Here is a 15242-nt window from a genome sequence, read left to right on the forward strand (position 1 = left end):
ATTGGAATGACATGTATTGTGGCACTTGACTTGCTGCAAATCTTAAAAAAAGTAATCATAATTCCTCCATGTGAGGTTGTTTCTTATTACACTTCTAAAACATGCAATAACATCTTCACTTACTGTCTACTTATTGCAGTGGAAACACATCAATCATCAGTCAATCATTTCTCTTTTTTTACTAGCTTAACATAGAACAATAACTAACTGGAGAAAGCATACATGCAGACAGTTGATATTATATTATTAGTGAAATGAAAATACATGACATGTTTCTGGAAATATAATACTGTATGTTGCTAAGTAACACCCTGCCAGCCAGTACTTGTGGTGTGTTGATACCCGGGTGGTACTGATGCATCATGTAGTTCAAACAGACAGTACTTGAGTTTCTTTTCTGTCATACCTTCCCCTGGGCAACTCTCCCTCCTCTGCCCGCCAGCGGATAGTCGGAGTCGGGTCCCCGTGCACCTCGCAGAAGAAGTCCACTGTATCGTCTGCCAACACCACCTGGTTCACCGGCTGTTTGATGAACACTGGCCTTTCTGAAATTAGACAGAGACAGAAAACGGGAGAGAGGATTAAAATTTGCTTGTGATGCTACTTCCTAATTGCAGTTTGACCTTTCACACTTGTCAGCAATTTATAACACTGACTTTCATGTAACAGATAAGTGAGCAGATTTAAGGTTGGCTTGGCCAAATTCACTCATGGTATAAAATCCCATTTTTGGTGTCTGAAATGCCATTTGCGATTCACAAATGGCATTTGAGACAGAAGACAGAGGAAAGCCAGAGAGAAAGAGGGGCAAAGAGATATGAGGATGTGAGAAAAATCAAAGATGAATAAGGGGGTAATGGAGCAGAAGAGGAGCAGGAGGTGAAGGGTGGAAAACTGTGTGGGAAAGAGGATGTCCACTGCATTGCGCCAGAGCTCACTTTAAGTCTAAATATTTGATCAGTGCCTCAACTGAGCCTGAGAGATTTCATACTAAACCTTTACCAAGACAACTAACACCCAGGATTTTCTGAGATGAAAATTTAGTTAGCTGTGTTCGATTCTTTAAAACATCAATTATTATACTCATAAGTAAAAGAAACCCCTAGTAAAAAGAGAAAAAAAAGATAAATGTCAAAATATGCAGGAACTCATGATGGATCTCTATTGAAAGACTATGGTATAGATGAGAATAAGACAAAGAATAAGACGAATAGTGACCATGAAAGAAAGAAATATCAAAATCACCACAAATACACATGTTAACAATGATCAAACAGGAATGATTTTGGAAAAATGTTTAAAAAAAAAAGGGTCTCAATTTTCTAGTCAAGGAGGACAAAATATTAACATTTCACTTGTTTATTTGGCTCACATCAGGAATGATTTTGCATCATTACTGACAGAGTTAGTGTTACAGGCAGGTGTGTAAAGCAACATCATGCCCTATTTACACTGAGTTACACAGGTGGGAGAATTAATACACCAGAGACATATGACAAATATGCACTGCAAGCTCTTATCATCACACAATTTGTTTACGAATGGTGATGGTCTGGAAAAATTATTGTACATGTGTACTTTGCAAATTTCTCAGATGGTAATAATATTAAATACAAGGATATTGTCAGGTCATACATTTTTAAAAGCATTAACAAATCAATTCATTGTTACATTCTGGATTTAGGTTCACTGTTGCAACACAGTGTTCAGAAGGCAAAGCATCTGGGAGGTGGTGAGGAAGAGGTGGAGGGGGTTGGTGGGACTGAGAAGAAAATATCAATTTTCTATCTGTTCCCTGCAATCAATACACACTTTCAGAACACTTATGCTGCTGCTCTACTGAGAGCAGAGCAGAGAATCAGAGAGAAGGAAAGAAGCAGAGAGGTCAGGAGAGCAAGGCAAAGGGCAGCCAGGAGGGAAACATTCATCTTCTGCTCCAACAACATCAGCTGAAGAAGGAAAGTGCGAGAGAACCCACGAGAAAATAAATCCAGAGAAAGGCAGGGAACAGAGAATGATGTATTTTGTGAAACCATTTTCTTTAAAATTTTATGAAGGGATTATTCTGGTTTCAATCGTTATGACTATTTACACTGTATTTTGAATACATTTTATTATAGTTTGCTGTATAACCTCTATCACTATTATTAAAAAGATCAATAGGCAATCTGAAAATTTTCATCTGAAATTCATCTGAAATATGCTTTTGTGTTATTCAAAAATAGTTATTCTTTCAAAGGGATTTGTAATGTGATGACATATCACTATAATTTTCCTGTTTCATTTCCCACACAGTATTTTCATGTAATTTAGTGAATAATAATTTAAGAATATACAGTACAAATGGCTTACCAAACACCACTAGTTCAGCAGGATCGCTGTCTCTCTCTCCAACCATGTTGGTACCAACACACACATACATGCCAGCATCACTTTTCCTGGTGTTGGAAATCATCAACTTGCCTCCTCGGATCTGAAAATGAGGGGAACATACATGGAGGAGAAGAGTCAAAGGAGTGGATGGAGAAAGGTGCAGAAGTGAAGCAGAAATGGATGAAAAGGTAAGAGGAGGAGGAGGAGGTGTGGTGGAGGAGGAGGAGGAGGGGAAAGAAAGAAGACAAATGGAAAGAGGTTGGAAACAGGATACTGAGGCATGTTAGTCAAGACAGAAGCCACTCTGTCATTTTCATTCTGTGTTATGACAGATGGCTCCTCTCTTACACTGTTTGACAATGGGTCTAGCTCCAGGCCAATCGCCATAGAAACATCTTCCACTGCTCAGTTTGTAATAAGTAGCTGCATCGATTTATCATTTGATGATGGTGTGTAGTGCACACACACATGCATGCTTCCATATAGCAGGTTGTATTGTAGTCTTGCATTGTTCGTGTGGCTAGATATTTCTAGAAAGTGGCTTCGCTTTGATGAACATGCTTGAGGGATTAAATGAAACAACAGTCAATGCAGTTCAATCACAACATTGCTTTTCAATTATCAACAATGACGGAAATGTATTGATTCTTAATCAGTGGCATCTCATCAATAATCAAAACTCAAAGCCTTCTATGAGTGGTAATAGAAATTATTTGGTCCTTCACTGACCAAAGAAGATTTGGAAGATTCCCTGAAAAACAAAGGAAAACAGCTTGTGGGACCAATACATAGCAATACACAAACATAATAGGTTGCAATTAACTTTTACAATTATAGCCATGAAATCCTAACATTATATAAATATACATGTTGCCAAAATGAACAATTTCTTTTGCAGATATTTTCAACTACCGGCCAACTTACAGTGATCCTCTCATCTCTGTCATTGACCCGGATATTGTTCCTCTTCCAAGAGATGGTGGGCTCTGGATGTCCTCTGGGGGGGATACACTCCATGACAGCCGGCTCACCTGCTGCCACCACCACATCACTGGGAGTCTGACGGAAATCATCTCTCAGAACTGGGGAAAAAAGAAAAGGTGGAGAGAGATGATTAGACTCAGTGTAAACCTCTTTGCTGATGATACTATTCTTTATTACACTATGCCTACATGCAGTCTTGCTGACTTTCTGCTGATGTGGATTTCAACAAGAAACAACATGATTGCCAAACAGGTGTAAATAAAAAATAGGATCACCTCTCACTCTTTGACTGAGCTTAAAAACAGAAAACATGATAGGACATTGCTAATGATACTGTACGACCGTGAATTTAACATGGTGTGCATGTGTCTCCAAGGTCTTCATTGACTCAGTGTCATGTGTGCACATCAATAATGAAGGTTTTTGTAGCTGACACACACAAAGTAAATGAATTATTCAATCTGATCCAGACACACGCACACACACTCCCTTGGCAAATGCACATGCATAAATAACTCGGATATGCAGCCAAGAAAACAAGTCACCATTCAAACACGTACATCAGATAATTCAGATTGGAGAAAACCACATTGAATACAGAAAATAACTCCCTCACCCACCCTGCAATTACAGTCAACCTGCCTCCCTTATTTCCACATTCATCCCTCTGTAGTCAACATCTTGTGCCTGATTCCTGAAGGCACTGGGCTTTTTCTCTCCGATTTCAGTCTCAAGGCTCTGTGACCTCTCAGATTACAGGTGGGGAGAATGGTTTTGTAGTCTAGGTTGATGTACTGACAAAACAAGTCTACCAAGAGGAGGCCAAAGCCATGCAGGCCTGCAGGCTACAAGTCTGGTCTAAGCCACTCCAGGGATTTACAAAGGGGATAAACCAATGAGCTGGTTTCTATGGCTTTCCTATTTGGCTCAGTGGTCCCCCTAAACTGCTGCCCTCATTGATCTGAAAAGCAGATCCTCCCAAAATTCTCTTTTACAGCATAATCTATCCTAGGCATTTATTAAGAAATGTACAAAGATGAGCAGCAACTCTTTCAAAATAGCACTTGGGAGGGGGGGGTCAAATTTCTCCCCTCAAAAATTTCACAAAGTTCTCTTTGAAGCTATGGCTAGATGTGAGATTTGGACATCAAGGAGTTGGTGAATGATTAATTGAGGCTGGAGGATAGCATGGCTGATTTGCATACATTACAGCGATCTGATTGATATCAATAAGTCATATCCATATAACGACATTCCACTCATGTCCTGATTCAGGTCTCTCCTGAGTGTGCAAAGATCTGCAGGGCTGTTGAGACTGTCATAATGATGAGGACAGAGAAATCAGTTACTTTACCTTAAAAAGTGCAAGTCTTGTCAGGAGCTGGTGTCCTAATTTACACCGACAGTTCTTCACAGACTTTGGAACATTGTTACTAAAAAAGCTGTCAAGTATATCACCTCTCTGTCAAAGCAAAAGCTTCTTTAAAATGCCCTGAAAACAAAACTGACAGACAAGTTTGTCAGGTTTGGAGAAAAATTATTTTAAAGTAGGGCTGCATAATGCTGGCAAACACTGACCTTTTTTAATTTTTTTTTTTGCGATATATATTGTGATATGAAAAAATACAGGAATTTCACCAGATACATGCAGTGTATTATTCATGTATAGATTTGGATAATTTAAAAGTCTATCCTTTTCTAACAAAACAAAACCCCCCTCCTACTTCTACCACACTTGGTTCAGCCATCTGCCATGTATGGTTTCATGTATGCAACTCTGACACCGGCATGGACAAGTGGAGAGATAACAGGTGGTATTTGGGAAAAACAACACGTTTAACTTTACAAATGGACTTGTGTGTCGCAGCTGTGTTATTTACATGTAATATACCATTTCTAACGATGTTCAAATGTATGCTTAATCTGCTAGTGGAAGATAAACAGGCCTCCTGGCGCAGCTGAGGATGGTAAAACTCTCAACCTCTCTTTATCTATATGCTGGTAAGATGTAAGTACAGATAGATCTGGCTACTGCAAGTAGGGTGTGTGTGTTGTGTGTGTTAAGCGCTTCTTACATAAGGGTACAGACCAGCCCCATGAGAGTAACTTTTTAACTTTTAACCAGTGCTGGGAGGGGGTGCCACTGATAACAGGAATACACACACTCAAAAGCCACTGCACTTAACTGAATGCCTGCCTCTAACATCCAAGTGACATTATCTGTGACAGTAGTCGCATCTCATGCATGTTTACAGGCAGGTGATACGCTGTGCTCTGGTGAAGGGGTGCACTTGATCAGTTTATCAAACAACCAAAACAGGTAGTGCTAATTTTCAGGTTGTGGTAGGTGACTAATGGGACCTAGTAGCACACTAGCAGGACTGATCACACTCTGTGTATCCAAGAACCCTTAAATCAGACTAAATCATGTAATATCATACAGGCTTTTCTTGTAGATTAGTCATGGAAAATGAAAACCTTGTGAGTTTTCCTTTTGTATCAAGCATCACAGAAATTGTAGCATGACATGTTTGAGATTATTTGCCTTACTCGCCATCGTGCATCCTGCAATGTGGCTATTGCACATGTGCACATTGTGATGTGGATGCTGAAACGATATATCGTGCAGCCCCTATTTTAAAGTGTTGTCTTAATATAACATAGCATGTTTATGTCCCATATCACCATACAGTTCTTCAATAATTGCTCATTTTGTGATTCAACAAATCTGGCATTATTTCTCACATTTCATTCTCTTTCAACTTTCAACAAAAGACAGATATCCTTGTAAGTCCATGTACAACCTGATTTGTTTTTCACTGATTCAATTCATGGTGTAAGTAGAGTAAGTAGTGTTTGGTTTTCATTTGCACTGGGAATTAACAGAATACAAGATAGTTTTCAAAGCTGTGCTACTCCCATATTCACTCATTTGATATGTGAGGCCTTGAGGACTAAACAAGCAAACAGAGGAGAGTATATTGTTTGTTAATGCAGTGGAACATGAGGGTGTAAAACTCTGGATGCTCAAGCCATCTTCCATTGGAACCAGTTGTTGGAACAAATATTTACAAGAAAACACCCGTTCACGTCAAACTTGTACATGTTATTGTTTATGAGTAAATATCTCCTCCAGGCCTTTTGTCCTCAGCATTTATCAATACTGATAGATCATGGAATGTGCACAGTACACGTGTGCTTCTATATGTATCTATACGTGGGTGGATATGCATGTGATATGTGCATGTGTGTGTCCATGTTAGTGAGAAACAGCATCAATGTCACTGTAATGTCACAGGCCAGGAGGGGAGGGTCACTACCTTATCTGATTAATGACACAACAGGCCAACAAAGCCCCAAGACATTACCATTATCATCACTATTCATATATCCATCCATCCATCCATCCACCCACCCATCCATCCATCCACCCATCCATCCATCCATCCACCCACCCATCCATCCATCCACCCATCCATCCATCCATTTGAACTCCCTTACACTCAGACATCTGAGGACGTTTCTTTATCTGAAATGCCTGGTTTGTGTGGAAAATTCACCGTATCTCTGTGTCAGGCTGCACGCTGCAAAGGCTCATTTCTCTTGTTGTCAAGATAGCGTGGCATCCTCTTTGAATGAGGGTGAGCGTGCGTGTGTGTGTATGTGAAGAGATAAATCAGCTTGTTTTGTTTGTAATCAAGGTCATGGGAGATGGGCACATCAGTGTTTAAGGAGGGAAGGGGTTATTTTTCATTTACTCATTAGCTGACAGAGCCTGTGCTTGCCTTTGCACTGATAAAATACAGGTTGACACAATCCATCGTTGGCTCGTGAAGCACTGTGTTCCTGTCTGTATTATCTGTGTCTCTTAGAGGGATGAAATTGCCGCTTATGGCTCTAGTCAGTCCCATATGCTGATGGCCAATTACTTAGACACAGAGCATTTGGGGCACTCCAAATCCCATTGGCCCTCCAAACCTGGAATGATATGCCAAACCACACCCCTGGCCCTATCTGTACCTACTGCCTACATTTTCCCAATCACTATTCACAGCAGATTATAAAACTGTGACTAAATTGTGCAGGAACCTGTCCCGTCACGCAAAGTGAGGAGGGAAATAGGATGGTTCGCTGCACCCCAGGTCTGAATTATCATGCCACAGGGTTAAAAGACCGTTGCAATGACCTGTCACACACCATTCTGAGATCATGGCTCCAGGGGCCCCTGATCTTTCCCATTCTGCCCTCCGCACTCCCCTGATCTGAGCAAAAAGAAGGTCTCTAGAAGTTTATTAGGCACTGGCAATTACCCATGAGGCCCTTGGGGGCCCATATTAAGTGGGTGCACTTTGACCCTTTCCTTAAACCCCTTCAACAAAGCCAGAGTAATCCCCACCACTGGGCCTGAACAGTGCGCTTTAATCAGAGCACGTACACACAGTAACACACACAGGGAAAGAGATAAGGACTACAAGTGCATATTTGAAATATTGATGTGTATTTGGAATTGAAACCCTGAAAATTGGTGCAATATACACAATGTGACAATATATATTGTGACACAATACAGATTTGACTACCAGTAGAGACTGTATTATATCACTTCTACTGAGGAATCTATATCTTTAATATCTCTTATTATTAGACAGCTGTGGGCGATGCTGTAAGAGAGCAGGGCTGCATTATGACAATGTGGGATATACAAGATTTTTTTCATTGTTTGATGATGTTCCTTGACTTTAACGCTAGAATGATTAACTAGTCCATTAAAAGTTAAAATTAAGAAAATTAATCAACAACTATTTTAATAATCAATAAATCATTTACTCTAAAGTTGTCACAATTTGCAGATTGTATGAGACATGATAGAAAATGAAATATCTTTGGGATTTGGACTATTGTTCGGACAAAACAATCAATTTAAAAAAATCAACTTTCATGTTTCACTACATTTTCACATTTTATAGACAATCATTAATGGATTAATCAAGAAAAAAAACATCTGCAGATGAACAGATAAGCATGCAGTCCCACTTGATTTGTCAGATATTTACTATTTTGACATTTGCTGACTTTCTAGATAGCTGACATAATACATGTATGAGTATCACAATACAAATATACATATATCATGAGAGACGCTTTCATTACCTACAATACACACAACCACATCTGTGTCTCAACAATAATCAAAATCAGATCGCTGGGGCCTTTAGCTTGGCTGTCAGCCTGTATCTTTTCACAATGACAAACACATTAGTCACACAAAAACAAATGACAACCATTTGCATGAAGGATTTATCAGCTTCTGATGTACATTGATGGATGTGCTAATTGCATATTACACTGAATCATTATGAAAATTAAAAATCACCAGAGAAGCTAATCTATTCTATGCCAAACATAGTGTGCTATTGTATGAAAGTAATGTTTATCCGTTGACTGCTAGACTTCTGTGATTTACCTCATGTGCAAAGTATCAGGACCCCGCTGTATATCAGGGCATCATTTTAGCATTTAATTGGACATAAAAAGCACCTTTGGGGGCAAGCTCTGGCTCACTTTTAATTAAATGGCTTTATTGCTGTCATTAATGTTCCAAGGACCGCGTGTCTGTGTGTGACAACATCCTCCCCCAAAGAATAAATATTCAGATGGCAGAGAGAGAATGACGGATAGTCCCCTGGCTGGCAGAGCACAGAGAGGGTCAGAGGGAGGGGAATCAAGAAAAGCGTCCTCGGGTTCAAGCTCTGTTGTGGGCGGATTGAGCTGGTCATCTGTCAATCCTTCAGCTACAGCTAACCCTTTTCCTGACAATCTGCTTTGGTGTGAACACACACGCAAATACACACTGATGTTTTTGCTCTTTTGTCCAAGTACATACATCCCTCCTATCGCTTAATCAAGCCTGCTTGGACACACACATACATGTCTTCGCCGTTCTCTCTTTAGGTGTAGTATGTTCCCCAAGGCAATATCTGTCCAGGCTCTTGGGCCCAACAGGGGCCCCCATCAGAAGCCACCTTCCATCAGCCACTCTCATTATCCAGATTGGACCCCCTCCGATCCCTATCAACCATTACACCATGATGAAACAGCCCGCACAGGATATTGGTGTGTGTGTGTGTGTGTTTGTGTGTGCATTGGAGGGGGATGGAGGGGAGGTGGGGGTCTCACAGTTGGAGACAGATGTCCGCACTGCCTCTAAGCACCCACAGCCTCCTTGCCCCACCCAAATACAAACACAGACACTCATGCAGACACTGTGCATGGCAGCTGTGGCAGCAAATACACCAAAACACTGTCTGCATCTAATATGACTGACTCAGTCCAATATACAGACTGACTGGAGAGTGTAACCTTCCTGCAGTGCACCAGCACACACACACAAACACACGCTGTCAAGAAGCCCTTACCATATCTTTATCAACATTTTCTGAAGGCTAACCTGAAAAGCCCCTCTTCAAAAAACAACTTGGCTTAAAGTGTAATTCCTTTTTTTCATGGTGCTGTAATTCAGCCCTTTGGCCTTAGAGTATTTTATGGCCTTGAGTAAATGACATAACATGGTTTAACTCTCTGGAAATGCTCATATAGCCAACAGCAAAATTGAGCCGGCGCTAAAGCTAAATGAATGGGAGCCACAGCGACAGGGCATTTCAATTACTCCTTCTGCGAGTCCAGAAGGGTCACCTTCTCGGCCCAAGCCCGCCTCACCCTTCGAGCACCCAATCACACACATGTAACCTGTTCATCAATGTCTGATGCATTTCTCCCTTCAAATTTACTCCCTCCATTTTCTTTTGTCCCTTAGCATGTCGGCTGGTGCAGCCGTACTCATTTAGGCCACCGTCGCTGCTGCTTAGTCCTGTCAGCTGAGTCCATTTAGCAGCCGCAACAGCTGCACCAAACCCCACCCACACAATCCCCACCACCCTCAACCAGAGCCCTCCCACCCATGCTGCCACCAAAACCTGGGCTGGTGATTGAAAAGCAGCTGATCCCAGTAGCCCTGTTGACAAGAGCATGAAAAATGATTTCCATGCATAGCTGCAAAAAAAAAATGAGACCCTACAGGTTGAGGTGAAAAGTTCATAGCATTGAAGTGTTAATTTTTCCTCAGTAATGGACAGAAAATCTTCCTTTTTTGTGTGTTAAGAGTCCAGACATTACAATGTAAACAATATTTATATAATCAGCTTGATAGAGCACTGGAGTGCTTGCCAAATTGATCCTGGCCAGAAGCTGACAGAAAATCTCTGCAGTACAAATGAACGCTATGTAAAAGCCCAGGCATTTCTCACAGCAAACCTCAGGAAAACCAATTATTAGAGACTGCGTTCAGAGAGGACTGAAATGAATTCCACAAGTCGCTGTGATGCATTACAAGCAGATTATAAGCCTGTTATTAGCATAGATAAACCTCTCCTTACAACATAATCATCAGGCGAACATTCAATTTAATATTCATGTCATGCTTTGATACTGTTTACGACGCCTTAAAACGTGTTATCGCCTTCGCTACATGTAAAATACGGCCCAAAATTGAATGAAGTGATAAAATATGAGAAACCGCCATCACCCACCCCCCCCCCCAGTGCTGCTGTAAAAAATAAAAAAAAATAGATGAGGTTATCTGTCAAGGTGCGGTGTTTCACGGCGTCTTAAGCGCTCATAAATGCCAGGGCCTGGCCCCTCCACAGTGTCTTGTCACACCCAGACGTGTTGGAAGGGGGGGGTGGGGTAAGGGTGGATGAAGAGAGGGGGTAGGTTGGGGGGGTGATGGGTAATACTTGGCAGCGATGCAGCCTGCAGTCAATATGACCGTGGGCCCCACATGCAGCAGTGGGACAGCACAGGAGGCACTCATTATCAGCCACACAGACAACAGAGGGAAAAAGGGGAGCTCATGGGGAGGGGCTGTTCTGTGTGTGACTGTGTGCATGTGTGTGTGTGTGTGTGTGTGTGTGTGTGTGTGTTATAATCAGGCACATGGCCCATGGATACACTAAACGCAGAGGTTGAGGATGATCAGGCAAACTTTCAGGCACGGTGTTAGCACGGAGCTGCAATCATGTGACAACAAGATTATGCTTTTAAGCTGGTTCATGCTTTACATGGCAACACGGTACATGTGGTAAAAATTATGTAAGTCCTACAAAATGACTGGAAGCCAGTCAGTCTCACGAGGCTGTGCACTAGTGTATACGATACAAACCCAGGCACCTCTGTGCTGCCTCTAATCGGGACAGCTGAACCTTTCTACAGTAACACTGAAGCGCTGTGGTTATGAGGCATGCAACCGTCATGTGAAATGTGTTGTCAAGGTTGAACTCAAGCACTTCCAGCTACACAAAGGTTTCATTTACCTTTCCATAAAAATAAGCAGTGCAACACTGTTCAGTATAACGTTGCTGCTTTGTTTGACACCTCCACTAAATATCAGATTGAACTGCAAAACTCTGTTGCAGTATACAGTATGTCCGACCCGAGCAACCCTACCACTGGAGAGAGCGCTGCCACTGGATGATTCTAGAAAACTGTGATGTCATTTTTGAATGTTCAGTGTCTATATTAACATGTTATATACCCTTCCACCAACCCGACCTCCTTTGTGATTTTGCAGTAAGGGGTTACAATGAAGCTACGTAGCTCTCCGTAGCAAAGTGTGGGGAGTTCAAGAACTGTGATTGGTCTTAGCTTAGGCTGCTTACGTTTTTTACAACAAGTTTCCAATGTTAGTAGATTGTTGAGAGTGAAGACAACATGAAGCAGGTTGAAAAATGACCCAGTTATCTTCTCCTTTTTAGTAGAACACATCTAGCTAAGACATCTCCACTGCAAACCCTCTGCTCACTGGGACCCCTGCTCATTATCACAGTGGATGGAACAACGTAAATACAGTGGAATAGTCCCACATTCATTAATGAAACAAGGTGGAAATTCCCACTCTCCCTCGACTCACAGAGTGGATGAGGGAATATAAACACAGTTACTGTGGGGAATACAATTAAATCCAAAGGTAGATGGATACATCACGTACAATTCCTCGGTCTAATGTGGCTGTGCTATCAACGGGTAAAATCCGGTCATGAATCAAAACCTGTGCTGTAGGTATCTCTGGTGGGACTCCTGTTAACTCCTTGCCTCAAGCATAAATCCAGCTTTACTTTTAGCCTCACCACTCTACGGGCATATTACATCCTGTAGTGGCACTGAATGTTTGGCACTACATGTACAGTATATTGTGCCCTGGAGAATGGTCCGATAAGAACTTGATTCCTAGGGATACAGGGTTTTCTCAGGAAGGAAATATTTGATTACTCTGGCTTTACAAGAAAATGTAGGGCTTGATCCAGTTAAAGATTAAATATCATTGGTACTTTTGAAATGATTAATGATCAGTGGGAGTACATGACTCAGGCATTGAGCCTAACACTGCACTTTGTGCATATACGTGTGTCTAGAGAGCTATTACAGACCTTGGCTAACCTTCCATCCTCCCAGAATAAGCCAGGGTTATGCCAGGCCCATTTGACTGAAATAGCCATATTTCAAGTCAAGAGGTATTAAATAATAGTATTAAAATACTACTTGGCAAATCTCCTCACATGGAAGACCACATCACCACCCCACCCAACCCACCCCCAATCTCCTGTTAACCTGTTAACACAGAATTCTCCCCTAGTTTGTGTGCAGACACAGATAAAGCCAGTCTACTGTAAGCACAAACATATGTACACACATACACACAGGCAAACAAACTTCTCCTCATTTGAGTGCAAATCCTTCCAATCTCCTGGCTTGGGGAGTGTTCACCTATGTGTGTCTCGGCAGCAGGTTCCCATCCCAAGTCTGAGCTGGTGCTGCTGCTCCGGCTGTGCTCACCCACCCAGCAACCTTGAGGTTAATCCACCGCAAACCTCCCCTGGCATGCCATGTTGGCCCTGTGTGTGTGTGTGTCCATGTGTTTTTCTGCCAATTTTTGATCTATGTGTTTCATCTCTGCAATTCCTGATGGGATACACACATGACTCCCTCAACCCTTTACAAATTGCAGCACAAAGTCAGCAGAGTATGGACTCTGTAATTCTCCTGGAATTAAAGTAACATTGCAGCTTCTAGGTTCTTGGATTTTCCTCCAACGAAGTGAGACGTCCCTCAGAGAACCAGGTTAGCATCACAAGCATTCACCCTGCTGAAGTGTCCTTGGGCAAAACAATGATTTGCTCCCTACTCCAGGGTGCTGTCGTAACAGCTGACCCTGACTTCTGACCTCATGCAGTCATAAGTAAGAAAAAACAATTTCCTGGCATGGATCAATAATACCACATTATCAAAAAGCCGTACTTAAGATTTATGTCTCCCTCTCTTTAGTCTCTTAATGGGAACTGATGATAAACACTGAAGGCTCTTCCTCTGAGGAAGAATGATATCTTTTATGGAGTACAGTCAAGGTGAATGGTTGTTCAGTGTTCAATCTATGTTGAATCTATCAAATTAATGAAGCTGTGTATTTACTGGTTTATCTTTCTGCATGTGAAGGGGTTCAGTCCAGAAAAGGACGTATTATTTTGAATTGAAATAATAAATTCAGTGATGCAGGTGCTATGAATTTGCCCTGCATGAGTCTTCTCTTTAATTGAAACTGGCATATATCTTTTAGAGAGCATACAGAGATGCATCCCGAAGCCCTGCAACTCTTTGTTCAAAAAGCAAATGTATGTCTCTCTCATGCACACTATGATGTAAATGACAGAGATAGAGACATGCCACATCTCTTCAAATTACCCCAGCTACTCATGAAATATTCAAACTGTTTGACAATACTTAATTCAGCATGAGTGGTTCCCCTCTCCTCCTAAAGCTGAATAAATTATCAGGTGAAACCGTTCACGCCTGATTGACAGGCTTACAAAAACAGCTTACTACCTTTTGAAAAAGAAAGATCTGTCAGCAAAAACACACAGACATTTTGGAGTGGATTTTAAAGGGAATTTTTTGCTTTAGTGGGAAATGTGCCATGCCTTTAGAAAATGAGGAAAAGAGGAGATGAAACACCATTTTGATGGGAGTTGTTTGGCAAAAACAAGCCGGTGGAGAGATTCAGAGAAAAAATCTGGACCGCATGCTACAAAAGGAGGGGGGGGAGGGAGGGATTTGCAAACATGAACATCCATACGCCTACTTAATCTGATTGTAATTCGAGCAATATGCACACTGATATGTGATATGCAATATGAGGTGTGGAGGGTGGTGTATGTGCATACGCAAGTGTGTGCTACACCATAAAAAGACAGAAACAACATAGAGAACACAGACTAACATGGCCAGCACAACAAGTTAAACAAGGAGAGGTGCTCCAGAAGTAATGTATGCATGGCATTACTAAGGAGAGCCGAAACAACGAAAACAAGCCTCCACCCCCCTCTCTGCCCACCCTCACCACCCCGAGACCCTGAGGGCCCCCAACAACAATACCATTACAGAGGTGGTCGAAGCTCCTGTGTGTGGTCAGCTAATAAACCAATTGTCTGGCTCTGAAAAGAGGATTACTTTAATCTAGTAATGGCCGATGTCGTGCAGCCCATAGCAGCAGGGTAAGAGGGTCACCAAGAATTGCTGAGAAGCCCATTGTAAGGCAACCCCATCACCCCCCAGTCCGCCTGCCCCGAACTGCCCTCAGCTGACCATCCAGCCCAATCAAGGCTACTGTAGTTCACCCATCTGGAAAACCAGAAACACTCTTTAACCCGACCACAAGGGGAATGGGTTGGACAGAGGCGCCTGTAGACAATGGGTGTCCCCACCCAACACATACACACTCACACACAACCCATTAATTATTGACTAATGTGGTGGGATGGTGGCAATGAGCACCTTCA

The 15242-nt window shown here is 41.9% G+C and overlaps 1 protein-coding gene across 2 annotated transcripts in view; it reads right to left on the reverse strand.

Moving 5' to 3' along the window:
• robo3 (roundabout, axon guidance receptor, homolog 3 (Drosophila)) overlaps nt 1–15242 on the reverse strand; it is an 87645-nt gene that overhangs the window by 42814 nt on the left and 29589 nt on the right. For both annotated transcript variants that reach the window (XM_067607296.1, XM_067607295.1), the window contains exons 3-5: nt 3298–3455; nt 2353–2473; nt 407–545 (exon numbers count right to left, since the gene is read on the reverse strand). In XM_067607296.1, coding sequence (XP_067463397.1) covers nt 407–545; nt 2353–2473; nt 3298–3455 — 418 coding nt within the window. The remainder of the gene's footprint in view (nt 1–406; nt 546–2352; nt 2474–3297; nt 3456–15242) is intronic.

This window comes from Thunnus thynnus, chromosome 13 (assembly GCF_963924715.1).
Source record: "Thunnus thynnus chromosome 13, fThuThy2.1, whole genome shotgun sequence".
Classification (NCBI taxonomy): domain Eukaryota; kingdom Metazoa; phylum Chordata; class Actinopteri; order Scombriformes; family Scombridae; genus Thunnus; species Thunnus thynnus.